We start from the raw sequence: 26452 nt of genomic DNA on the forward strand, positions 1-26452 counted from the left end.
AGGTGGACAGGAACTCTCAATTGAGAGCTGATCCCTGCAGGGCTTGCTGCAAGTGCCGGCCAAGTGATTGGCACTTGCAGCAAGCTCCACTTTGAGCAGAGATGAGCTGCAGTACTGAGTTCTTGATCAGAAACTTCATAGTGCAGGTGATCCATACAGGGCTTCCTGTAAGCCCTGGTCGGCTGATAAGTGTTTACTACAAGCCTTGCTTGCCAAAGAACAATTAGGGTCTCAGGCTCCCAATTTTCCTTTGCAGCCCATCTTAATGGTCTCATTCTGCCCAGGGGCTAGAGGTTCACACTGCTGCCTTCGCTGGCTTCTTGTTTTTTTCTGTCCTCTTGTCCCATCCATGTCATTACTAACGACTCTGCCAACTTGGACCAAGCTGTCACAGTATGGTGGTGGTCTCTGGAATCGTCAAAGCATTGCCCTCCATATGAGCTGATCTGCCCTTCATACCAGGTCCAATGCCAAGCTTTGCTATTGCTGCTTCAATTCTGATACCTTCAGTACTGTCTTTGGTGATACATGCTGCTCTCAGGGTTCCATCAGTGTCAGGAAAGATCCTGGGCAATGGGGTGTTGGAAGGAAAATGGCACCTGAGCAGGAGTATTTGGTCCAAATTAGAAGAGTATATTACCAAATTGGCCACTTTGTATCCAGAATCCTTTGTGATAGTGGCAGGTGATCTAAATGCCAGAATAGGACAGAACGATCCTGGAGCGGCAATAAAAGAAATTCAAATCTAAATAGTAATCTTCCTCCTTCTCAGCTGAACCCAAGAAGGATGAGAGACTCAAGGCTTTTCTCTTCTCTTGAATGCATCCCTACCCAGCCAATACCAACTGCTCAGCTAAGGGCATCCCCTCCAGCAGCCTTAGAGAACTGTCCAGGTCCACTCAGTAATGCTAGTTACACTCTGCTGTTTAAAAACACTACTTGCTTATCTGTTTCAGAACTCTGTGTAATAGTTCTAACCTAATTAGACCTCCTTCTCACTTTAACTTTGCACCTTGGGTGCAGCTCATTGCAGTTCCTTTTGATGTCACAAACATAAACTCAGAAAGAAGTAAGGCTTGAATTGCCATTGGACTTTATAATTATATCCCCATGAGCAGAAACCATATCACACTACAAATATATGGTTTGGCATTAAATAAATGTGTGATAGTTATAAACATTCATGGACAATACAGACTTTGCCTTAAATTAATTGGGCATTATCTATCTTAACTAGTTCACGTTTTGTTCACATCCTGCCTGTCAACATATCTCTGTTTTTGTTGTAACCTTTCCCAGACCAATTGATGGCCAAGCCATAATCTGCACTCATGTATACTCTACTGGTCTTAATATTTTGTAGGAAAACTTAATTTTTTTGTTCTTTCTATCGTGAAGCTTTTTTAAAATCATGAATAATAACCTGCATATATCACCATTTTTACTCCTTTGTAAGGAAGACTTCAGTGATAGGTTTTGCATGCATACAACTTCCTGAGATGTGTTAGAAGTTGCATGAAAAATGCAGGTTCTGTCTAGCCTGAAGATATTATTACTTTGAGTACAAGCTGAATGATTCCAAAGCATTTAGAGAAAACACTTCTATCCAGAATTCTGATGCCAAAGTTACCCGTCATTGTTTAGAATTAAAAATGACAGGTAAAGCATGCAAGTAAATGGGTTTAAGGCATAATCTTGGAGGTGATCCCGGCGACCATGGCTTCCTCTTTAAAGTGGCTGTTGGTTCCAGATGTGAAGTTGGGTAGGGTGCCACTGGCCCAATAGTTCTAGGAGTTTTGTGTTTCTGTATTGAAAGCAGAAAGCAGAATCCACAGTGGTGAGCGACCACTGTATTAGCAAACTTAGTAGGTTGCATAGGAAGAGGGATCATGAGTTTAAATGTCTCCTATCCAGTTTTGACCATCTGGACAGGCAGTTCAAAGCAATGGACTGCTATAGAGTTTATAGATTATTTCAAAAAGCCCATATGGACTTTGCCATACTGGAAACTGGGAAAATCTATGTGGCATTAGCACATTTAAAGCATAAATATTATGAATTTGGCAACAGGTTCTCGAGGCTTTTAGCCTATGACCTAAAATAAAGGAGGTCTACTAGGAACCTTATCGTGGGCTTTAGGGATAAGACAGGCCATTTATGTCATGAAGCAAGCAGTATAAACAAGGCAATTGCTGAATTCTAGTCTTCCCTATACTCCTCAGACAATCCAGAAGATGGACAGATAGATGCATACCTCGAGAGGATTGGCATAAAAGCTTTGTCCAAATAGCATAGGGAATTGCTGTATAGTCCAATTCAGGAGGCTGAGAGCATTAAGAGACTGAAGACTGGTAAGGCCCCTGGCCTGGATGGGTTCTCAACAGATTTTTATAAGGCATTTTGGTCTCATCTCATTCTGTGGTTAACAAAATTGTTTAAAGCTATCTTAACTGAGGGTAGGAGACCAGAGATATGAAAGGCTTTTTCATTTGTTGTCCTTCCCAAGCCAGACAAAGATCCAACACTGGTGAGCTCATATCGTCCCACTGCCCTTCTGAATGTGGATGCAAAGTTATCCAGAGTGATGGTGCAACATGAATGATTTTATAGACTGTTATATTGCTTCTGATCAAATGGGCTTTATCCCTAATAGGACCATTGCAGGCTCCATTTGAAGGGTGATTAATGTGATTTGTGTCACCGATGGATCAGCTAACCTGGCTGCTCTCATATCATTAGATTCCTTAAAGGCATTTGATAGAATTGAATGGATTTTCCTTAAATGTCTGCTGTACAGGATGGGCTTTTAAGTTCCTATACTTATTGGCCAGGTTTACTCCACACCAGCAGTTTCATTGGGCATTAGTGGCTTCCAACTAAGCATTTCCCTGGGGATTAATCAGAGGTGCCACCTTCACCTGTCTTGTTTGCCCTCTTGATTGCAGTGCTGGCTAACAGGATAAGGAATGATCTCAAGATCCAAGGGATGGTTGTGAATGGTCAAAAACATGCTGCTGATATGCTGCTGATGCTGAGTAAACCAAGGGAGATGTTGTGAGCCCTGCTGGGAGCGGGTGGACAGATGAGAACAAAGCGGAGGAGGAGGACTTAGAGAAGAATGTTTGAGCCGGTGAAGGGCCAAGTGGGGAGTAGGACCCAGAAGGCGCCCCAGCTCTGGACTTCAACAGTTCAACCCCAGCAGCTCCAGATACCCCTATGGAAAGTCAACCTGAGCAGCCAGTTGTTTCCCAGCCTGATGCTTCCCCTCTCCCTGTGCCTGCATCGCCAGCAGGCAGTCCTCCTCCCTTGGAGGGGGAAGATGTGATGGTGACAGAGGCTGCGCCTTCACCTCGCACCAGGAGGCGAATGGGGTGGGAGATGCACAGTTGAGGCGAAGCCTTCGCTTGCAAGCATACTCCCAAGAGTGACATTGAGACACGCAAGCAGGGTGCCCACCCAGCCTTACTTAAGCTGAGCGAGGGGGAGAAGGAAGTGCTGAGTCAACATCATAATGCTGCGAAGGAGTGTCTAGTTAGTCCTAGAGCGATGCTGAGTGCTGAGTCAGCCGTAGGTAGATTCATGAAGTGCACTGAATTGAAACTCTCTCTTACTATAATAAAAGAAAAAAACACAGCCATGTCTGAGTCTGAGTTCTTCGAATTCAGGCAGGACAGGAGGCCCTTGTTCCGCTGAAGGAAGCCCTGAAGGCGTTTCATGAGATGGCCGGTGTTACTTCTTACCTGTATCAGTCAGGGAATGGTTTTTTTCCCACTTCAGGCTTTACTCCCTGTTATGGAGGCTTTTGCTGTCTGGGGGTTATTCGCTTCAAGGATATTGGGCAACTCAGGAAAAGGAGCCTTGGACATCTTCTCAGCTCGACTAGGAGGGAGTTTCTCAGCTGGAAGCACCTTAACCTTAGGTGGCTAGTCCATGTAGTTGCTGTGAAGATTTCCATTTTTCCAGATTCCCATACTTATATGCAACCCTATCCATTATTATCCCTGATCACTGATTCATGTACTGTAATGGCAAGGCCTTCTTAATAGCTTTATTGGGGGAAGAAAACTTAAATGTTGTGCAGTTCAGTGCTATATAGATCTAGAGTGACAGGTTGTCTGGGGGCTCCATATCGTAAAGGCTATTATGAGGTCTTTCAGCTTAAACAACCTATTATGTTATGTTATGGTTTATTTCTATGCCACCTTTTGGCCAAAAAGACCCTCAAGGAGGCTCATAAAAAATAAACACAAAAATATAAAATACACATCAGAAAAGAACAGTACAATTTACCAAAATTTAAATAACAAAATATTAACATTGTTAAAAAAGCAACAGCAAACATCTTTCAGTAACAATACAATAACAGTCAGCACTTTCCTAATGTTTTAACGATATCTACTAGTTCTTACATCAATGCGTTGACATCAAAGCGTGGTGCCACTGGGGTGTCCTATTGGTACTGTACCTGTCAGTCCTGGTGCAGGAAAGGGAACAGGAGCAACCTCAGATTTTTGCCAACATAGACAATGTCCAGGGCAAAATAGTACTTCAGCTTGGTCACGGAGATGAAGCGATCAATGTTCCAGCCCACAGTCTCCTTGCCCTGGCTGGCCAGCGCAATATTAATTACTTTAGAGAATGTCCTCTAAAGAGCAATTGCAATCTGTGTTTGTGAAAACAGCCTTGGCAGTGGAGAATATCTTAGATTAATTAACCAGAGGGTCAAGAGAATAAGAATTTGTGAAGGACTTTCATTCCTTTGTGCGACCCCCTCCCCTGGCATGTGTGGCCTTCTCAGACACCCTGTTCATTTCACAGCCAAGCGGTTCACATCATCCGGCCCTGTACAGGAGACCAAACAACAGTGTAGAAACAGACCCTAACAGACGCGGCACAGGCAGTAGGATGAGAGAGAGAACAGGCACAACGACACAGCCAAGCCAGAAAATGGGCCTTTTGAGGCAAAGACTACTGAATAAAGATGTCTCTAAGACAGAAAGCGAGCCAGGAAATGAATAAAAGGAAACATTTTGCCTTAGTATGGAGGAACATGGGTGATGCCACCCCAATTTCAGTGATTACCGGCAGAGGGAAATATAGCCATGGGGAGGTGGTGAACTACCCAAGAAGGCAAAGGCAAGGCTATCTGCGCCTTGTTCCTTGCTGCCACTCCTCTCATGGATTGCTCATCTGCTGTGCCCACTGGCCTGTATGTGTTGTTTAACACCAGATCGGTACATAAGACCACGTTCATCCATGACTTGATTGTGGATGAAGGTGCCAGTTTGGTGTGTATTACCAAGACCTGGGTGGGTGAGCTTGGAGGGCTTGATCTGACCCAGCTTTGCCCACCTGGATACTCACTGCAGCACCAGCACAGGCTGCAGGGATGGGGGGGAGGAGTTGCTGTGGTCTACAGAACTTCCATCTCTGTCACCAGGAAACCACTCTGTCTTGGAGCTGGCTGTGAGGGCCTGCACCTGGGATGCTGCTGGTGTACCATCCACCCTGCTGCCCAGCAGCTTCTCTGACCGAGCTGGTGGAAGTCATCTCGGCTGTGGTGCTGGAGGAGCCCAGAACTATAGTGCTGGGTGATTTCAGTGTCCATGCTGAGGCTGCCTCTAGTGTTTCGGCTCAGGACTTCATGGCCTCCATGATGACCATGGGGCTGTCTCAACTTGTTACTGGCCCGACACATAGGACAGGGCACACCCTCGACTTGGTTTTTGCTCCAGATGGAGGAAGGGGTGGTCTGGAGATAGAGGGGGTGGATGTGACTCCATTGTCATGGTCAGACCACTTCCTCATGAAGTTTAGAATTATGGCTCTGATCCTCCCCTGCAGGAGTGGTGGACAGATTAAGATGGTCCACCCCCAGAGACTAATGGAATCCACTGAACATCTGAATCCGGAGAGGCTGTGGAAGCCCTGGACCAGTGCCTGGACTTTGTGGTGGGCTGGTTGAAGACCAATAAACTGACTCTCAATCCTAGCAAGTCTGAGACGCTGTGGGTTGGTGGTTCCCGAGTTTGGATAATTGGTCAGTTGCCTGCTTTGAATGGGGTCGTACTCCCTCTGAAAGAGCAGGTCCATAGTCTGGGGGTGCTCCTGGATCCATCTTTTTGATAGAGGCCCAGGTGACCTCCGTGGCTTGGAGTGCCTTCCACCAGCTTCAGATGGTAAGACAGCTGCGGCCGTTTCTGTACAGGGATAGCCTGACCACTGTTGTCCATGTGCTGGTAACCTCCAGTTTAGATTACTGTAATGCACTCTGTGTGGGGCTACCCTTGAGGTTGGTCCAGAAGCTGCATGTGAGCTCTTCACTGAGACAGCAGTGTCAGTGGGGGTGCAGGCAGGGCTGGAGATTCCTTGGTAATTACCAGGCTGTAAGTCCTCAGCCGGCAGCTTGGCTATAAATCTGCCAGGCTAGCAAGGAGGAAGCAAGATAAGGGCACAGGCCATTCGAAGCTTACGTGCCAAGCCAGAAATCCAGAAGAGACATCAGTGAAGGTCCGGGTCTAGTTTGCCGAGAGATCAGTCCAAGTCAAGGTTCAGGGGATAGGAAGACACACAGTGGTCACGCCTGACGTTGTAGTCAGCCACAAGCTGAAACCAAGGTTTGACTTTTAAGGAGCAGGTTTGTCAGCAGGTGTGAGCCCTCAGCGTTTTGGCCTTAAGTGGACAGGCCTGCCCCTCATCTGCCTGACCTTCTGCTGTCTACATTCTGCAGGTGAGGGGGGAGTATCCTGTTCACTCTCTGCGTCTGGCTGAAGGGCTTCAGCTGTGTCTGGGGTGCTCTGCAGGTGAGGGGGAGAAGGAGCTGGGTTCTCAGGAGTTTCCTCCGTTTCTGCTTCTGGGTCTGCTGCTTCTGGGTCTGCTGCTGTTACTCCCGAGTTATCCTCAACTGATGAGTCCTCTGACAGGGCCATGATACTGCAGCTGGTGCAAAATGCAGCAGCGAGACTGCTCACTGGAACAGGTTATCACCAACATGTCACTCCTCTACTAAAAGAATTGCACTGGTTACCTATCAACTACTGGGCTAAGTTCAAGTTTCTAGTTTTCGTGTACAAAGCCCTATACAGCTTGGGACCAAGATACCTGAAAGATCATCTTATCCCTTATATACCCAGTTGATCACTGCACTCTGCAGGTGAGGGCCTCCTGCCGATACCTTCTTATCACAACATAGGAAATGGACCTTTAGTGTAGTGGCACCAACCCTTTGGAATTCCCTCCCCTTAGATATTAGACAGGTACCATCTCGGTTATATTTTTGGTGCCTACTGAAGAACTTCCTCTTTCAACAAGACTTTTAAGTAGAGTTCTTATCCCAGTCTGCATTTGTGTTGGAATTGCTTTTAAATATATTTTTAAATCTTTTTTTAAAAAAAATAAATCTTTTTTAAAAATAATTTTAAAGATGTTTTGTTTTAATATGTTTTTAATGGTAGCTGTGTTTTAATATATTTTACAGTCTATTTTTATGATGTTTTAAAGTGTTTTTAGTGCTTTTGTTTGCCGCCTTGGGCTCCTACTAGGAGAAAAGGCAGGATATAACTCAAATAAATAATAAATATCCCCTTCTTGGGGAAGGTGGTGGATAAGTAGTGGTGGGGTGGCTGCAGGCATTCTTGCATGAGATGGTTTACCCAGATCCATTCCAATCTGGGTTCAGGCCTGGCCATGGGACTGAGTCATCTTTGGTTGCCCTGATGGATGACCTCTATTGAGAACAGGACAAAGGGAGTGCAACCTTGCTCCTGCTTCTCAATCTCTCTGCACCTTTCAATACCATTGACCATGGTATCCTCTTGGACCAACTCCGTAGAATGAGAATTGGGGGCACCATGTTATAGTGGTCGCAGTCCTAGTCCAGAAAGGAGTGTTGGGTGATTGTCTTTTGGTGGTTGTGTCAAAGGGTACCATCTTAAACCCAATGCTATTTAATATCTATATGAAGCCATGGGGAGAGGTCATTAAGAGTTTGGGGGCAAAGTGTCATCCGTATGTTGGTGGTAGTTAGCTCTACTTCTCCATAACATCAGAAGCAGGAGAGGATGTATGGGCCCTGGACCAGTGCTGGGATGGATGAAGGAGAATAAGCTCAGCTTACATCCTGGCAAGACAGAGACACTCTGGGTGAGTGGTTCCCGTGTCTGAGAAATTGGTCAATTGCCTGCCCTAGACAGAGTTGCTGTCCCCCTGAAGGAGCAGTTACGCAGTCGTCTGGATCCAGCTCATGACATTGGAGGCCCAGGCAGTCCCAGTGGCTAGAAGTGCCTTTTATCACCACATATGTCATTATTTCAAAATGAATTTATAACTTACATCAGTGGAATATTAGGAGATTTTAAAAAGTGATATCAAGTAAACTTAGAATGTATAAAAAACATAATCTCAGAGCACCAAATTGAATCATATACAAAAATGTCGATTTAATGGGTGGTCAGAGACCGTATCTGTATCAGTATTTTCAAGTAAGAGAGGCTTTAATATGTTTAGTTAGGAAAAATGGGCCGCTAAGGGAAGAGACTGAGTTTGAAAATTTGCTAAGCTCAGGCAAAAACAAAAGTCTAGTTGGAAAAATTTATTCCATAATTATGAAATTTAACAATAAGAAAGAAGGATTTATGAAGAAATGGGATATTCAACAAGAAATAAACCTGACAAGAAGGGCATGGATTTGGTCAAAAGTACCATTTCAACTAGACAGCCAGTGTGGTGTAGTGGTTAAGGTGCTGGGCTACCACCAGGGAGACCAGGATTCGAATCCCCAGACAGCCATGAAGCTCACTGGGTGACCTTGGGCCAGTCACTGCCTCTCAGCCTCAGAGGAAGGCAATGGTAAAACCACCTCTGAATACCGTTTATCATGAAAACCCTATTCATAGGGTCGCCATAAGTCAGGATCGACTTGAAGGAAGCCCATTTCCTCGTTTTCACCATTTCAACTAATATCAACTGACCTAAAGGAAAATTTCTATAAAGTCCAGTACCAACTGCATCTGACCCCATATAGGCTCTTAAAATATATATTCTGCAGCACAGTCAGTCCTGGAGATGTGATAATAATCGACCAGATCATCTACATCTGTTTCAGAGCTGCCCTGTGATACAAGTATATTGGACTAATGTGTGTAATATAATTCTAGATATGACAGGATACTTTTTGCCCCCAAACCCTGAAGTATTACTGTTAAATTTTTTGGATGGCATGGTTCCAGAATTTGATTTAGAACTTAGTTTAAATTTGTTGACGGTAACAAAAATAATAATTGCTAAGGTATGAAAAAAGGAAGAAGCTCCATTAATTGTTATTGGTTTAACAAAGTCTGGGAGACAATATTAATGTTAAAATTGACGTACCTTAGAAGAGAAAAAAACCCAGACAAGTAAATAGACTTGTAGAACAGTGGTCTTTATTATGTTTTGAAACAAAAAGATTCAAGATAATATCTATCCATACTCTTCATATACATTATTTAAAAAGGGAAAGGAAATTAATATGAAAATAATATAAACAAGAGAAATATATCTTTATAACAAATCGTATGATTTTTTTCCTTTCTCTGTTGAAACGTATATAAATATATGATTTTTTCCTCTTCTACTTTCTGAATGTATTTTCAATTATTATGTTATGGAAAATTAATTTTAAAAAAGTGGGGGGAGTGCCATTTATCAGCTGCACCTAGTGAGACAACTATGACCATTCCTGGACCTGGAGAGCTTGATCACAGTAGTTCAGGCATTGGTGACTTCAAGACTGGATTACTGCAATGTGCTCTGTTTGGGGCTTCCCTTGCACTTGTCCCAGAAACGGAAATTAGTGCAGAATGATGCAGCCAGATTGCTGATGGGAGTGAAATCCTGTCAGCATATAACATTTCTGCTCAGAGATCTGCACTGGTTGCCAATTTGTAACCAGGCCAAGTTCAAGGTGTTACTACTGGTATATAAAGCCCTTAACAGCATGGGGTCATTTTACTTGTGAGACTACCTTCTCCCATATGTGCCACTCGAGCACTTTGCTCTGCAGAACAGGCACTGTTACAGGTGCCACATAATACTCATTCTGCACTCGCAATAAATGGTTCTTTCAGTGTGGCAGCACCTATTCTTTCGAACTTCCTGCCTATTGACATCAGGCAGGCACCTTCATTGTATTCCTTTCAGCATCAGTTTAAAACTTTTTTGTTTAGGCAAGCCTATCCAGACACAGATGTTGATCTGTTTTAATCTTTTAGTAGCTGTTTTAATTATTTTAAATATATTTTAATTATTTTATTTTATTGATAACTTTAATGTTTTGTAAACAGCTCAGAGATCTTTAATGTAAGTGGTATATACATTTTGTTAAATGAATAATAAAATAAATAATCTAGGAAGCAAGGAACTCTCATTTTTTTAGATTGCCTTAAGTCTTCGGTTCCTAAAGGTAGATGTTGACAGCAAGAAAATAATAATAATAATAATAATTATTATAATTAATAATATTACAAGAGCAGCACCAAGAATATACAATAGTTTTTCTTTTCCCCAGTGTTAATGATCTTGCATCTTCATTTCCTCTTATCAAAATTGCTTTGTGCTGTTTATGCTTTAATTTCACTCAGAGAACTTTAATATTTTTAGAAATAGCATTTTATTATGGACCCTTCCACAAGTGGTTCTTGAGACATTCTGGCATGATGGGAAATATATAATAGAATAAGATGATTCTTTAAACTCTTATTCTGATCTTAGGTAGCAGTGACGGTTCAGAGCTCAGTGAAGAGACTTCGTGGCCAGCATTTGAAAGGTAAGAGAAGCCACTTCATATTTATTGTGTTCAAATTAAAGGGCTGTTTCACAGATCATAGTTCTTCTGTATTTCTGTGTCAGAGAAAATGTACATACAAAACATGCATGGAACTTATGCAAGTACACATCCCTAAATAGTTGTTTTTTGTCAGACTGCTATCTTAGGTTTCTTTGTTTTTCCTATATGGGAGATTATGTCTGTATGGGAGAGAATAATGTGTGAAAGGGAAAGGAAAGGCTTCCTCTAAATTCAGATTTGTAGCTAATTCCCCCCAAATCCTTATGTCCATCATTCTTGCGAACCAATCCTGAATGCTGCTGGCTCCCCCAAATTTCCTCAGTACGGTGGGTTTTTTTATAATTAAACTGATCAGTCTGCATCTGTGCTTTGATGAGGTGTAACTGGCTTGCCCCAATCCACTCTTTCTCTGATGATTGCAAAGACACCCCCCTCAGCAGCCAGTTTTCAACATTAAAATGCAAAAAGGAGTTTAAAAAAGGAGGTTTTTAACTGAGCTTGCTTAGGCTGATAGGAGAAAAGGGGGTGGGGGAGAGGAGCAAGCTTAATGTGGCGTTGATCTTGCAGCTGATCCATCAGCAGGCAAAGCCTCTCTTTTCCTGCCCAACAGAGGATGGGGAGGGGAGGGGAAGCTGCTGCTGATCCAGGAGGCTCCTTCTCCCTGCTTGCCCTCTCTCACACAAGCATCCCACGGGGTGCAGCTGGCAAATCCTCTCTGTCCTGCCAAACAATTGATGGGGGTTGGTAAACATACCAAGGAGCCAAAATCAGGGAACCAGAGGAAGGGGGGACCAGTTTCTCTCCCTCCAGACAACCAGATCTCAGTTCTTTTCCTACTCCAAGCTTGGAACTGTGCAGTCTGAGTCCTCACTTTGCTAATTTAAAACTGAATGACATACAATCTCTTGCTTTCTCCCATGGCTGGGGGCGGAGGATCTAATACAATTTGGAAGGAGGAGGCATGAAGGGGAGATTTGGTGAGTTCACTGGGCAGAGGGAAAGCCCTTTTGAACCAGTAACAGCAGGAGATAGTGAGAAACAATGGCTCATGGAAAGGGATGTGCCTCCCAGTTCAACAAATGCAATCAAATCGGAGTAACCAGTGGCTCCCATCCTTAACACTGACTATATCACATAGTTGTGTATAGAAAAACTACAGTTACTGGTTCATAGCCAGCATTTACAAGATCCAGGTATCTAGTGGAGCTTGCTCAAGGCAACGTATTTCAGTGTTTTGGTGTTTGGACTATTGTTGCAAGATAATCTAATCTCACATCTGTGGCTGATCATGTTAGCTACCAGCAGCGGTTGGAAAACTATTGAAAACAGTATCTAGAGCTGAGGGGAGGCAGCTCCCATTCCTAAGAAACTGGACAGTGAAAGCTCAAGAAACACAGGAATCTTGAACTGGAGGCTTCCATTATATGTGCCACTGTGGCAGCTTGCAAATGAAGGGAATTGCTGTCATGGTCTCAGGTGCACTGCAGTACCGTTGTTGCAGATGTCCAGAGGGTGAAACTGCTATTCCCAGCCCAGCAGAAATTGAGTGACACAAGGAGCCAGTTGAGTCCCATCTGGCCCTATAAAAGCTGTGAACTCTGGCCAGGCCCCTCCATCTCAGCAGTTGGTTGCTCAGGTGCAGGCTGAGCTGCTCATAGACTGCTTCTCTCTTTTGTACCACATGAGTGCCTTCAGACCACTAGACTTAATATGTTTCTGCATGGCGTTTTACATGCAACAGTTGACTGAGCTACTGATGTAAATCAAGATGTATGCATGAGATCATGATGCTTTGTGCCCTTTTCATATCAACTCCTTATTGTTTGAGAGATAGTTTTACCCAGGCAATGCCATAGGTATCTGCCTGTTGTCAGGCCATTCTTGTGGTTAAGGGACTTTGTGTCCCAGATCTGAAAGTTGCACTGAAGAGTTAGCCTTTATTTCCAATGTCTTCTTATCAAAAACAGGTTCCAAATAATAAAGGCAGGCCATTAAAAAGTGCTTCAGTGGATTGCCATAGGTGTTGTCACATGTGATTTCTCTAGAGTGTCATGATCTTTTTGATTCATTGCATAATTTATCCTGCTGATGAAGAGGATACAGTACTTTTAAGCAAATGACATTACCATTTGCCCACCAAGTGTCATCTTAGTCAAAAGCAATTGATGTCATATACTAAAGTGAGAGGAGGCCACTTCCTCTTCCTGGACACTGACCTGGCATTAGCGTTCAGTGTCATTCATTCATTCATTCATTCATTCATTCATTCATTCATTCATATATATATCAGTTTTTCTCCCAAAAGGAGCCAGTACAATATCAATAATAAAACCACAATATTATAAAAGGCAACCCTTCGCATGATAGTTTTATATTTATTGGTCCCTTTTGTTCAGTATATGGACAAGTATAAGACTATCATGGGAAGGGTTACCTTTAAGACTCTTGTTAACTTTTGGAATGAAAAATGTTCCCTCCTTGATGATGTACAAGAAAGGTTATTTAATTCAAAAAGAAGTGACTCCATTTCCGTATTTTGAAAATGTAGGTGACTGTGCTTCAAATGCAAAAATGGATACCAGTGGGATATCATTTGGTTCAAAAACTGTTAGTCCAATTAATGATCGCATTCATTTGGATGCCTCTACTGAACACTCTTAAGGATATAGCAGATGACCTGAATAAACTGAAGTTGATCACAGAAACATCAGACACACAGCACATAAATCTTCTAGAGTAGTGTTTCCCAAACTTTTTTTCCTTGAACCACTTGAAAACTGCTGAGGGTCTTGGCGGAACAGTTCATTATTTTTCTGCCCTTTCCCTCCCAAACATAATCACAGTTTTGTCCCTTTTTGATCTCAAACCTTATCATGCAGGTGATCCCAAGCACATTTACTCAGAAATAAGCCCCACCAAGATCTATGGTAGATGTGCATGGGACTGCAGCCTTAGTGCATATAGGAGTGCAGCCTAAATTGTTTTCTCTTAAAGATGCTACAGAGTATTACAGAGCACAGATGAGGCCTAACCAGTGACAGGTACAGGGAAGCTAGTACTTCACATGACTTGGAAACTATACTTCTGTTAATGCAACCTAGAATAGCAATTTGCCTTTTTTGCAGCCACATCACACTGCTGGCTCATATTTAGCTTGTGATCAACAACAATTCCAAGGGCTTTCTCATATGTAGTATTGCTGAGCCAGGTATCCCCCATCCAGAGCTTGGAAAAGTTACCTTTTTTTAAACTACAACTCCCATCAGCCCCAGCCAGCATGGCCACTGGATTGGGCTGATGGGAGTTGTAGTTCAAAAAAAGTAACTTTTCCAAGCTCTGCCCCCATCTTATAACTGTGCATTTGGTTTCTTTTTCCTACGTGTGGAACTTTGTACATATGCCTGTTAAATTTCATGTTGTTGTTTTTAACCTGATGCCCCAGCCTATTAAGATCCCTTTGAATTTTGTTTCTGTCCTGCAGGGTATTAGCTATACCTCCCAATCTTGTATCCTCTGCAAATTTGATGAGCGTTCACTGCACCTCCTCATTCAAGTAATTCATAAAAATGTTGAACAGCACTGGGCACAGGACTGAGATTATAATAATGTATTTTAACCACATAAGTAGCTAAATTCTCTGTTAATTTCATTTAAGTAATTAGATCCCCTTTTTATATATGTTCTATCTACTGAAAGCAGTTTTATTGTTTTAATGTTTTAATTCTATCTGTCCTTGTGTTTGTACGCGCAATGGCCCGTGGCCCAAGAAGTAATAATAATTTTCACTAATAGGCAAAAAAAGTGCGGTTTAAGAACGTACCTATAGCCCACAGATATTTCTATCAAACTTTAAAAGCAGGGGAAATGGGCAGCTATAGTGAATGCACCAGGGGAGCAGGAGATATTGTATTGCCCTGCAAATTTGTCAAAATGCAAACACAATTTGGGTTGGTCTTTCACAGTCCAATCCACTTCCAGTGTAGCTTGGAAGAATTTGATAACATGTGCCTCTGAGCATATGGGGAGTGATAGCAACACCTGCCATCTCCAAAGATGGAGAATTATATTTTTGTATGTTTGTTGGTGTTCTTACTTTGCTTCAATCCTGTGTTACTAATGTTACTACAGAAGTCTAAACTAGAAAATTTTATTTCCCTCATTATTCATCTTAGAAATCTGTGTCAAATTTATTTTTATTAATTTCAAAGCCTTTTTATTGGTCAGTGTCACATGATGGTGAAGACAGCCTTTTGTGTTTCAAATTGAAGGTTCTATTTCTATTTTGGGTGCATTAAAAGTTGAATCTGAAACTGCAGTTTGATGTAAAAGACTGTTTACAATATGTTGCTACTTCAGCAATGAGTCTAGCTGTTGGAAAAAAGAAGATGCATGTTTTCAGCCTGCTATGTTCAAACCACTTCATTTAAGGCAAGGTGGGCGCGGTCAATTAAAAACATAGAGCACACTTAGAATTTTGCTAGAATATATTTCACCTCCCACTGTTTTATCTTGTGCAAATTGAGATACTTCTGTGGTCCACTGGAGACTATTCTGCAGAAGTCAGTGCCATTATTCCACAATTATGTTTGGAGTTTTTTTAGTATAAATTTTGCAGAGCGTTGCTATATGTCACATATTCACAGAAATAGAAACAAAAGAAAATGATTTCCTGTAGGAAACTTCACTAAAATTGCAAAGTAAATCAGACATATTTAAAGTGACCATCTGAACTATATCAACTGTCTTAATAATGTTGCTTCCTCCCTGCTAAAACAAGATCAGCACAGCACATGTCTTCTTTCTGTTATTTGGGCTGATTGCAGGTGTTGCAAAAGCTACAATTCCCGGCAACTTTATCAAACTAGTTAATAATAATAATAATAAATTTAATTTATGTGTCGCCTATCTGGCCAGTGGCCACTCTAGGCGACGTACATACAATAAATATAGCAGAATACAATATAAAAATACAGTGAAATATATAAATTATAAGAGCAAACAATACATAATAGGAGGCATTTAAAACAGAAGAATATTAAGCCTCCCCAGAAGTCCCGAAAGCCTGCTGAAAAAGCCAGGTCTTTAAGGCCTTGCGGAACATATTCAGGGAAGAGATGTGCCGAAGATCTTGTGGGAGGGAGTTCCAGAGGGTGGGGGCCGCCACTGAAAAGGCCCTCTCTCTAGTGCCCGCCAACCTAGCTGCTTTGGTTGGCGGGACTGAGAGAAGGCCTTGTGTGGCCGATCTTGTCAGGCGGCATGATTGGTGGTGTTGTAGGCGCTCCTTTAGATAAACTGGGCCGAGACCGTGTAGTTTCCTGGATTCTTGGGAAGGGTGTGTGTGCTTTAAACATATGGTGTACATTGCAATTCTTTGGGCAGGAATGTATTATTTAAAATTCTGTATTCTCTAGATACTAATAAATGTTAACAATAGACTAGGAAAGAAGGGCTGGTACCTCTGCTGGGTTTAGGTGCGGGGAAAGGAAGCATCAATTTGCAAATCCCTCAATAGTCCTCTATAAGTGAAATAGTTTCCAGCTTCACTACTACACTAACTCCTTGGGAAAATATCTGTGGTTCTATTATTTTTCCCCTATTGCTTTTAAATATTTTTCGTTTTGTTTTCCTATTCACCCCCCATTATTATTATTATTATAGATTTATTTGTACCCCGCCTGTTGGCCAGAAGGCCCTCAAGGCGGCTTACAAGTACATCAGTATAAGCAATACAATTCAAAATCAAGTAACATCATTAAAAAAGCAACAACAACAACTATCAGAAAATGTACAATGTATACAATACAGTAACTAGATATAAAATAAGGCAATTCCCACATCGTATCATAACAGTTATCAGAAAACCAAACCAAAACAAAGCAGTAAGAGCAAATAATCTTCCATGGTCTTCTTCTCCAAGGCAACCCCAAGGCGACTCCAAGTGCGACACTTTGTGTGACGCCGAGGCACTGCCTCAGGCAGCCCCTCTCCTTCATATACCTGGAGCAGAGAAAAAACAGGATGGCAGAGTTGTAGAGTCAGTGGCCACAGCTGCAGCAGCACACAGGGTCCTTCCAAACACAGAGTCCTTCCACACATGCGTCTTTTGCTATTTTGAAGAATTAATACAAAGTCACTTAGCTTCACATAAAGAAAAGGGGGGAAAGCATGAGGTCTGTCAAATGCATAAAAGGAAAATCTTGTTGCATGTAGGAGCACATGAGGAAATAATGTAGATAGTTACATAACATAACCTGCAGGAAAGGAACAGGGTGCAGCTGCTTTGTCTGTTGCATAATACTAGAAGAGGATGCCTAGTGAAACGAATGAATGGCAAATGTCTGAAATAAGGACAGTGAGGCACCCCAGTGCTCACTGTTCAAGAAGGGCAGTAGTATCCTTCCTCAGGGCAAAGCCTTGTGGGAACAGATAGCTTCACCATGGGGCTGGGAAGAGGAGAAGAAGAAGCAGCCAACTGCTGTTGCATCATTGGAGGAGGTTGTGAGGAGGAGGAAGAAGAGGCAGCAACAGCAGAGGAAGCGGCAACCAGGTGGCATTTGCTGGTCCGCCTTAGGTGACAACTTGTTTTGGGCCAGCCCTTCTATAACACCACAGTCTGATGATTCAACAAGACAGCAGTTGTGTGCCATGTAGAATGCTCATCTGCCAGTGGTTGCATAATACTAGAATAAATTATGCCTGTATACCTTTTAGATGCCAGCTCAAAGTGCTCTGTTCTACAGAAAGATTCATGTTGATAACTGAAACTTTAAGCCTTGGGTTGGGGATCAACAAAATTATTTGTGAATAAATATAGTCATCACTGGGTTAGCTGTGGCTGTCTGGTACCCATTAGATGGGGACAAACTTGCTACTATGGTGCCCAGTAAATATTTCCTAAACAATGCCGTGTTTAAATCAAGATCTTTTTGTTGCCGTTCTTCCATCTGCCCTGAAGTGTCCAAGAATTGTCAAAATAAAATAGGTTGCTGGCTACCAATTCAGAACGTGAAGAAGCCACTCCTTATATCCGTGCGTGCCAGTAGATTCCCATTAGCTTGTTGGCTTATAAAAAGATAGTAGTTTTTAAGACTGTCGAAGATGCTGTGAGAGAGGCTTAGTTTCCCATCATGTATCATTTCTTCATCCCTCTGGTTGTCACCCAGGTTTTGGAAGCAGTGCAAAAGGCCTCTCAACAGGCATGATTGTGTGGGAGGCAGCAGTGTTCATGAGCCTCTTCATCATGACCGTTTTTAAGTTGTACAACTAAAAAATGTGGAATGTGGAATGTGGATGTGGTGAGCATATTCTGAGAACATGTTCATTATACAAGGACACTCATCAGAGAGTGGCTATGGCTCCCTGCGAAGTGTACATTTGGAAGCAAATCCAGGTATGTTCTCAAGTAATCTGTGGAATGCCCCCTAATTATATTAACTTCAACTTTCCAAACAACATTCTCATGACAGCTGAAGTTGAGATATCATGCAACACAGTTTTCCTTCTCTCTCAATGTGCTGCAATCAGTATTGCCTCTGTGGGCCTTGGGCACCCACATCTACCTTTTGATATCACAATTATCTCATTGATGTCACCAGGTTTCATGGCATGCTTTCTTTAAAAAGAGATGCAGGAAAAATCCTAAGGCTTGGGGACTGTACTTTCTAGAGCAGTGGTTTCCAAACTTTTTTCCCATGGGCCACTTGAAAAGTGCTGAGGGTCTTGACAGAACACTTCATTATTTTTCTGCCCTTTCCCTCCCAAACACAATCACAGTTTTGTCTCTCTTTGCTCTCAAACCTTATAATGCAGGTGATCCCAAGCACTTTTACTAAGCCCCACCGACATCTATGGTAGATGTACATAGGACTGCAGACTTAGTGCATATAGGAGTGCAGCCTAGCTTGGTTTGTCTTAAAGATGCTGCAGGGTTTTGTTAACAAGGAGCCAAACAAGCTTCCAACTCGAGAGGGAAAGAATATCTCCACCACCCCGCCCTGCCAGCTTGTTAACTTCTGCATCTTCTCTTCAAGAATGTGGAATATGATGGAACAATATTAAGTGAACTAGGAGCTGAGAGACAAGGGTTCAAATCCTCACTTGGCCATGAAGCTCACTAGGTGACCTTAGGCCAATCACTGTCTTTCAGCCTAACCTACTTCACAGGGCTGTTCTAAGGATAAATTGAGGAAGGGGAGAACCTTGAGCTCCTTGGAGGAAAGCTGAACGTTAACATAAATGGGTATATATGAGAAGTAGCGAGGAGAGTCTTTCCTGGGGATCCTGCAGCATAAGAAAGCACCCCTTCTCGCCATCCCCCAAACAATACCGCTCAGGATAGTCCATCACATCCTGCTCCATTTGTTTTAGCTGCTGCTTCTACCACCACCATCACCACCACCACCACCACGTGAGGGGAAGGAGGAGGGAGGAGTGAAGACAGAGAAAAGATCCCGCCTGATCAGCAAGCTTATTACATCATGGAGGAGCAGAGAAGAGAAAGGCCCAGGCCCCTGCGGGGGAAGTTGCCGCTGCCTCCACTACAGACTTTACTGAATAGGGGCGATCTGAGCTGGCTTCCTCCTGCATGCAGTGTTTGGCTCCTAGCTGTTCCTGGACCCACAGCACTGAAAGGCGGGGACTTGGAGCAGCCAAGCTAGGCTAACTCATTTTGCCAAAATTGGGGGGGGGCTCAAATGTTACCCATTCTACCCATCTCTCAGCGGCCATGGCCATATGCAAAGCCCAAACTTAGATTGTGTCGTAGCGCCACTGCTATTGCTGCTACTCTTCAAAAACACACCGTGGACCGCCAGCATGAAGCTGGTAGTCTGCACACCATAGTTTAAGAACCTGTGTTCTAGAATCTAGTATATTAGGTGGTTGAGATTTGTTACAGCCAGAGGAAGAAGAATTAATATCCTCTTATGTTGCTCTTCCAGAGAAGGTGCAACAAAATATTATAGATAAGCTAAGTGAACTACAAAACAAACTGAAACATATGGAGCAGTAACATTAAAATAAAACACAAGTAGGGCTTGCTCTGCTGTCACTCTCATAAGTGCCCTCACCTAAATGTGTGGTTAAAAAGGAAAATCAGAGTTGTTCAAATGTATTGATTCAGAGTTGCAAGTATCACCCTCTGAGAACTACAGACCAGCAAATTTTAAAACGGAAGAAATAAACTCAGATGACTAAGTTATCAAGGTTTGAACCCTATGGAATTGAGCATACCCTCTCCTCCCCCACCCAGTTGTCATAAATATTGGTGAGGCTATACCCACAAAGAATAATGGAAATATTTTAAAGACAAAAACAGATCATTAGACAGACTAGAATCTCTAAATCAAATAAAACATCTTTTTTAAAAAAAACATGGTTGAAGCAAAATTACTGAGGGCTTCTCCAGCACCCCAGATAGTGGGTGATGTTAATATATTAACTTTCAACGTAAGGGGATCAGGGATGTGATTGTTTCTGACAATGCTAAAAGATATAAACATTCAATTTTATTCTGCAAGAAACATGCCACACGAATGCTGATGCTTGGTTGCTTAAACATCTATATTTTGTATCTCTATGGTGCTGTGAGAATGTCTAAATCAACAGATGTTGCAGTTGTACTATCTAAATGTTTTTCTTTTCATTGTTTCAAGATTAAAAGAGGCCCTGAAGGTAGTTTGTTTGTTTTTTAATCAGGGGCTTCCTATGGAGATAAACAACTCACTCTGGCCTCTGTATACTATCCTAATGAACAATACACATTTTTAGCCAAAATGCTAAAGAAACTGTTGGGAGTATTATATTGGGAGGGGATCTCAACAGTGTCTGTGTTGCTAATCTGGACAAGTTTGGTCACATTATTAACTGCTGCTGTAAAAGTGGAGAAGGCATTTCTCCTTCAGCTCAACAAACTTATGGGGGTACTTTATTTAAGTTTGGAGGTACTTATTTCTGACCTAGATTCCAAACATTCCTACACCTGGTCTACATTTGGCATCCTCTCTTCAGGCTATGGATGTGGGTACAAAGTTGCTCTCAGACTACTCCTGCCTCTCCTTACTACACTGGTTATTAACTGTTTTTATGTTGCAAACCACTTTGAGAATCTGATGAAATATGGGTTCATTAATAGTAGAAAGTAAGGGCTGTTTTATCTCACAAAGAAATGTCTTATAAAACTCCCCAGGAAGTCCATTGATTTCAGGTGTGTTTACTTACTTTAAATTCTTAATTGTTATTCTTAACTCATTTAATGTTATTGGTGCCTACAGCTTTTTCAAATCCAGTTTACTTAATTTTGAACTATTCAGCTTGCCCAAAAATTCAGTTGTATGCTCTAAAGGATTGTCTAATCTATGCAAGTTTTCATTAAAAATTCTAAATTGATTTGAAATATCTTTGGCTGATATAGTTGTTTGCTTTATAACATAAGAACACTTTTATCCTTCTGCTGTTTACTTAATAATCTAGGCAACAATTTAGATGGCTTATTACTAAAACTGGGGGGAAATTTTCAAGAAAATTAAGGATTGTTCCTTTTTTTAAAAAAAATTGTACTTCTTTCAATTCTAACAGTGTCTTAACCCCCATATGATTTTACACATTTGTGGACTTTTGTTTTGTTTATGCAGTTGGCTTCTTACCTGTTGGTTTCTTACCTGTTCTTCTTGTTGATAAGGTTTTTTCTGAAGTTTTCTTGATAAATATACCTCTTATGAAGACTTTCCCTTCTGCTGGCTCCACTTGTTCTGTTAACAGCTGAGCCAGTTGGGCCCCAGTTACATCCGGGTGGCAGTGGAGATCTCCAGCTGTACCATGGCTGAGCCCAAGGGGGACTTCTGCCAGCACAACCCAACTGTACCAAAGCCCACCGTCCCTCCCTCCTCCAGCACATCCTGTATCCCCTCGGCCTGGTGTATAAGCCAGGTGGATTCTGCCCTTAGTGTAAGAAAACTTTTAGGAGAATTTCCAATATTATGTTTACCTAGAAGTCTGTCCTTTCTTGAATATTCTACCCAATTCACATGTCCCCCATCACCAAGTCCCCTTCCATTTGTATTTATATTTAGAAATTTAAACTCCTTGCACTTTGCCAAAACATCTGTTCTTTGCCAAACTATTGCCTCACTTATTCACTCTTGGATTTTTGTTCCAAACACTGAAAAAAATATCTGTTAGGGAACAAGTTTATAAGCACCCTGTCAAAGAAATACAGCCATCATACAAAATAATGTCTTGGATTCTGTCCCAATATTGATTGATCAAGGAACAAAATAGGACTGCCCCCTATTCCCACTGCTCTTTGCCCTTTCCCTAAAACTTCTGGTGGTGACCCTAAGACAAATTCCAGTGCTAAAGAGTACCAGGTGAAGAGTGAAGAGCACCTTTTGAGTTTATATGGAGAGGATGTAGCTCTCATGTTGAATGACCGTGCGGTGGCAATTCCAATAGTACAGGCAGAGCTTAAGAGATATGAGGAAGCAGCTGGCCTTCCCCCATCAATGATGGGAAATCAGAAGTCATACTTGTCAATACTGGTCTTATAAAACTAAAAGAAATTTAAACCAATGCTGGTATACCAACCAGTCACAAATCTTTCCGATATTTTGAAGAACATAAAATTATAAACCATTAGAGCAGAAGACTAATTTTCTATTCTTTTTTCAAGTTCTCTATATTACTGTTCTTCCATTAATAATAATAAAATATGAGAAAGACAGAATAATATATAAGACATCATAAATGGCTAAAATCTTTTGTGGCCTTTCAGTTTCAACAAGACATTTTTATAAGGCACAAAATCCTGGCTACGTTTAGAAGCTACAGATACTGATATCCAGCTATGAGCCTTGTCACATCATTTACTCCACCTAGCCTGCACAATCTTTCTTACTGCTTGGAAAGTTCATTTTTAAAAGGAACTAGTTCTAATTCATTTTGCCCAAAAATGACCTGGTTCCAGTTCAGTTTCGTCCTTCAACAAAAGGAACTAATTCAGTTCAAGTTCATCCAATAAACTTTTTAGTTCATAAAAAAAATCATCCTCAACAAAAAATAATAGCCCAGCATTCAAAATGTTAAAAGCTGCTGTGCTAAAGTATAGGATCCAAATTAAATCTGGGGCTACAATAATAAGTGTAAGATATGACAGACAAATGTCAACAGGTGACGCTTTCCCCATAATTGTATTTCCATACTAGAAAAGGCTTACCCTGTTTAATTTATGCCACCTACACAGTTGTTAAAGGCACAAAGCATCATTCACTTTGTTCCTGAACCTATACTACCAATCTGCTCCTGTTGGAAGAGAGTGAATCTGTTCAGCAGGGAAGATAAGAAAATGTCTCATATCCCTTCCTTTTCTTGCTTAGCAACAGTGACTAAGTGTACTTAAGAACAGCAACACCCCTGCTTCTATATCTGCCTAATAAGCCTTAGAGCATTGCTTCTGCATTTTGCTTTCTAACTTTCTTTATAAATGTCTGATTGACTTTTTTCAATAAATGAAAGCTAAGTGTCCAAGCCTCCACCTGTGAAGGAAATGTACGTGAAGATGAACTGGAAACCATTCAAAGTTCTGCCCCAAAATGAACTTAATTCACTTTTAATTTACCTGGCAATTATGAGAATTACTTTCAGGTGTACTTCAGAGATCTTTGCAGTAAACTTAGTTCAACTGAATTAGTTCATTCCAAGCATAGATCTTCCTAGGCCATTTACTGAGTGTAGCCTGCTAGTCTGGAAAGAATGGCAGAGATTATTATCTGTGATCTCTTTCCCTCTAACACTAGTTGTACATCTTGATAGCTTTAAAAAATTGATTTGTGGAAATTGGTAGAACCTTGGGACAAAAGGCATATTATAAACTAATATTTTAATAACATAGTAGTTACTGAAGCACAATTAAAGTTAAACTTAGGTGAAATTACCTTGACATGATTATAAGCATATCAGCTTTTTCATTTTCTAAAAGTTCAGTAATTAAATTACAAACTACCCATCCATTAACAAGGCTGAACATCTGATCCTGAACTCTAATCTAGATGTTAAGGATATTGTCTCAAATGTTGAATTAATAGAAGTTTCCACAGGGATTCTAGCTGGCTTGAAAACATTATAGGAAACATTATGAGGAAATAGATAATACCCAGTGGCAAGATGTATGGTCCTCTAAAGTCATACATTCTGTTTTGGTTTACATTAGAGAAAACACGCTTATAACATGGCACAAGTGGTATAGGGCCCCATACATCTTTCACATATCATGACAGGAAGCCAGCCAGAGTCTTTGAGGCACATATGTAAGTCTCTGGTGGTAATGTTTGTTGGAAGAAGGTGCCTGAGGAAATTATTAAAGTGCTTAAGGAAAAGACAGCTTGTACTACCAGTCTAATATAAAATCTAAAGAACTGTTTGCTTTCTTATTAACAGTTGCACGATTATAAATAATGCAAGAGTGTAAAATGTTAAAGGGTTCAAATCTTAATTTATGGTATCACAATGTTTGGGGCACTACAATAGCTGAAAAATTAATACTTCAACTAGTGTAATAATAAGAATGGAATCTGAAAATGTATGATATATGTAATAGTTTCATTATATTTTCCAATTGTCATACAAATAATGTATATTCTCTTTAACTGACACAACTGCAATTATGGACCTCTGGCTGAATGAAATCTGTATTCCAGTAACATTTAATTTTGATCTTGTGATTTGACTTACATGATATAAGTTGTATATTTGTAATTTCATTGGGGTGCGGAATGACATTTTTACTTGTGTTATGTTTGTGCATACTTTATGTTTTAAAATAAATTTAATTTTTTAAAAAGCATGAAGCTCAGGGTTTCTTCATAAACCCTTCTTAAATGGCAACTTTGGATTCCAAAACTGAACCACACAAATTTGCACAGGACTAATGTTAATGGTTTCAAATATGGAATGGCTGCTGGCCAATCTTAGCAGATCTGGATTGGATTGTAACAATTTCCTGCCAAGAAGAAAGCATAGAAATCAACATTCCTTTGACTGTGGCGTGAGCCTGTGGAAAGGTCTTGGAATGATGAGGAGGAGGAGACAGACTTGGACTTGGAGGAAATCCCTAGTGATGTGTATTCAGATGTGGCTGAGCTTAAAGGCTCCCATGCCACTGATAGTGACAGCTCCGCCCCTGTAGATCCAATTACCACTGATGAGGTGCTGCCTGATCAGGAAGTTGCCTCTTCACTTTCCCTTCACCCCCTTGCTCGTTCAGTCCGCTGTCACCAGCATACAGCCATCCTCCTGAGAAAGAGGACCTTGCTGAAGTGCTCCAGTCACCCTTACCTCAGGACCCGTAGGCTGTCTCAAAGAGTTTCCATTGTCCCACTGAGGAGAAGTGCACTCATGTGTGTGTTCCCGGCCACAACACTTTTCTCATGCAAGTAGGGAGCCTGCCCATGCTTACTTAAGGCTGGTAAGGGGGCGTGTCTATTTGCTGTGACAGTGTCGTAGTGCAGTGTAGTCATGACTAGTTATATCAGGTAAAGATGCTGAATTCTGTATAACCTGTGAGCTGAGTCATGAAGCACACCTTTGTATCCACATCTGACTTCGACCAGTGTGGGCAGAACAGACTGGAATGTACTACTAAGAACTGGAGCATGTGCTATTAAGCTGTGTAAGACAGAGAGAGAGGGAGAGAGATCCGGGCAGTTGTGGGCACTACTTCTTTGCACTGGTTCCAGTCCTGCTTGGGTGGTTGACTCCAGAAAGTGGTACTGGGGAAATATTGCTCAACCCTTTGTAGCCTTCAATATGATACAATCTTATCATCTGTGCTATTTAACTTCTACATGAAACCACTGAGTGGGGTCATCCAGAGTTTTGGCGTTTGTTGTCGTCAATATACTGATGACATGTAGCTCTGTTTCTCTTCAGTGCAAGCAGGTGTGGTGTTGGATGTAATGAACTGATGCCTGATCGCAATAATAAATTGGATGAGAGCCAATAAACTGAAGATTAATCCAGACAAGACATAGACATGTTAGTGGGTGAATCCACTGTCCACATAAATTATATTCAACCAGTTCTGGATCAGGTCACACACCCCTGAATAAGCAGGTTCATAGCTTAAGGAGGGTGCTTCTGGATCCATTACTGTAACTGGAAGCATGAGGTTTAAAGCTGGTGACCCACTTATGCTTCTCTAGATTCTCTCTAGAATCTTTTCTCTAGGCTTCTTGGGGAACACTTTTTAAATATCATCAGGCATTTTAAGTGAGTTTTTCTGATATTATGGTTAATTTTAACTGATTTTATTCTGTATCCCTATTGTACACCACTTGGAACCTATTATATCAAATGGTTTATACATTATTAATACATTATTAAGTGGTTTATACATTATTAAAGCATTATTAAAATAAACCTTTGCCTCTTGGTTGGTGTTAAATGGTGAAAAATGCCAGTTGTTGTAAAATAATGCTTCTTAACCAAAGCTTGTTAAAGGGGGAGGGATATTTAAGATATAATTTGCTTTCAAAGTATTAAGCATTGAAGTTATATCTAAGTGAAATATCTGTATCTGGTTGTATTTATCATAGGAAGTAGTGCTTTTCTTTTCAAACTCCTAAGTTGTTTAAA

General features: G+C 41.4%; 1 protein-coding gene across 3 annotated transcripts in view; it reads left to right on the forward strand.

Annotated features, from left to right (window-relative positions):
- Window positions 1-26452, forward strand: part of RALGPS2 (Ral GEF with PH domain and SH3 binding motif 2) — a 217627-nt gene that overhangs the window by 173959 nt on the left and 17216 nt on the right. For all 3 annotated transcript variants that reach the window (XM_061634215.1, XM_061634214.1, XM_061634216.1), the window contains one exon: window positions 10750-10804. In XM_061634215.1, coding sequence (XP_061490199.1) covers window positions 10750-10804 — 55 coding nt within the window. The remainder of the gene's footprint in view (window positions 1-10749; window positions 10805-26452) is intronic.

Source organism: Rhineura floridana, chromosome 6 (genome assembly GCF_030035675.1).
Source record: "Rhineura floridana isolate rRhiFlo1 chromosome 6, rRhiFlo1.hap2, whole genome shotgun sequence".
NCBI classification, from domain to species: domain Eukaryota; kingdom Metazoa; phylum Chordata; class Lepidosauria; order Squamata; family Rhineuridae; genus Rhineura; species Rhineura floridana.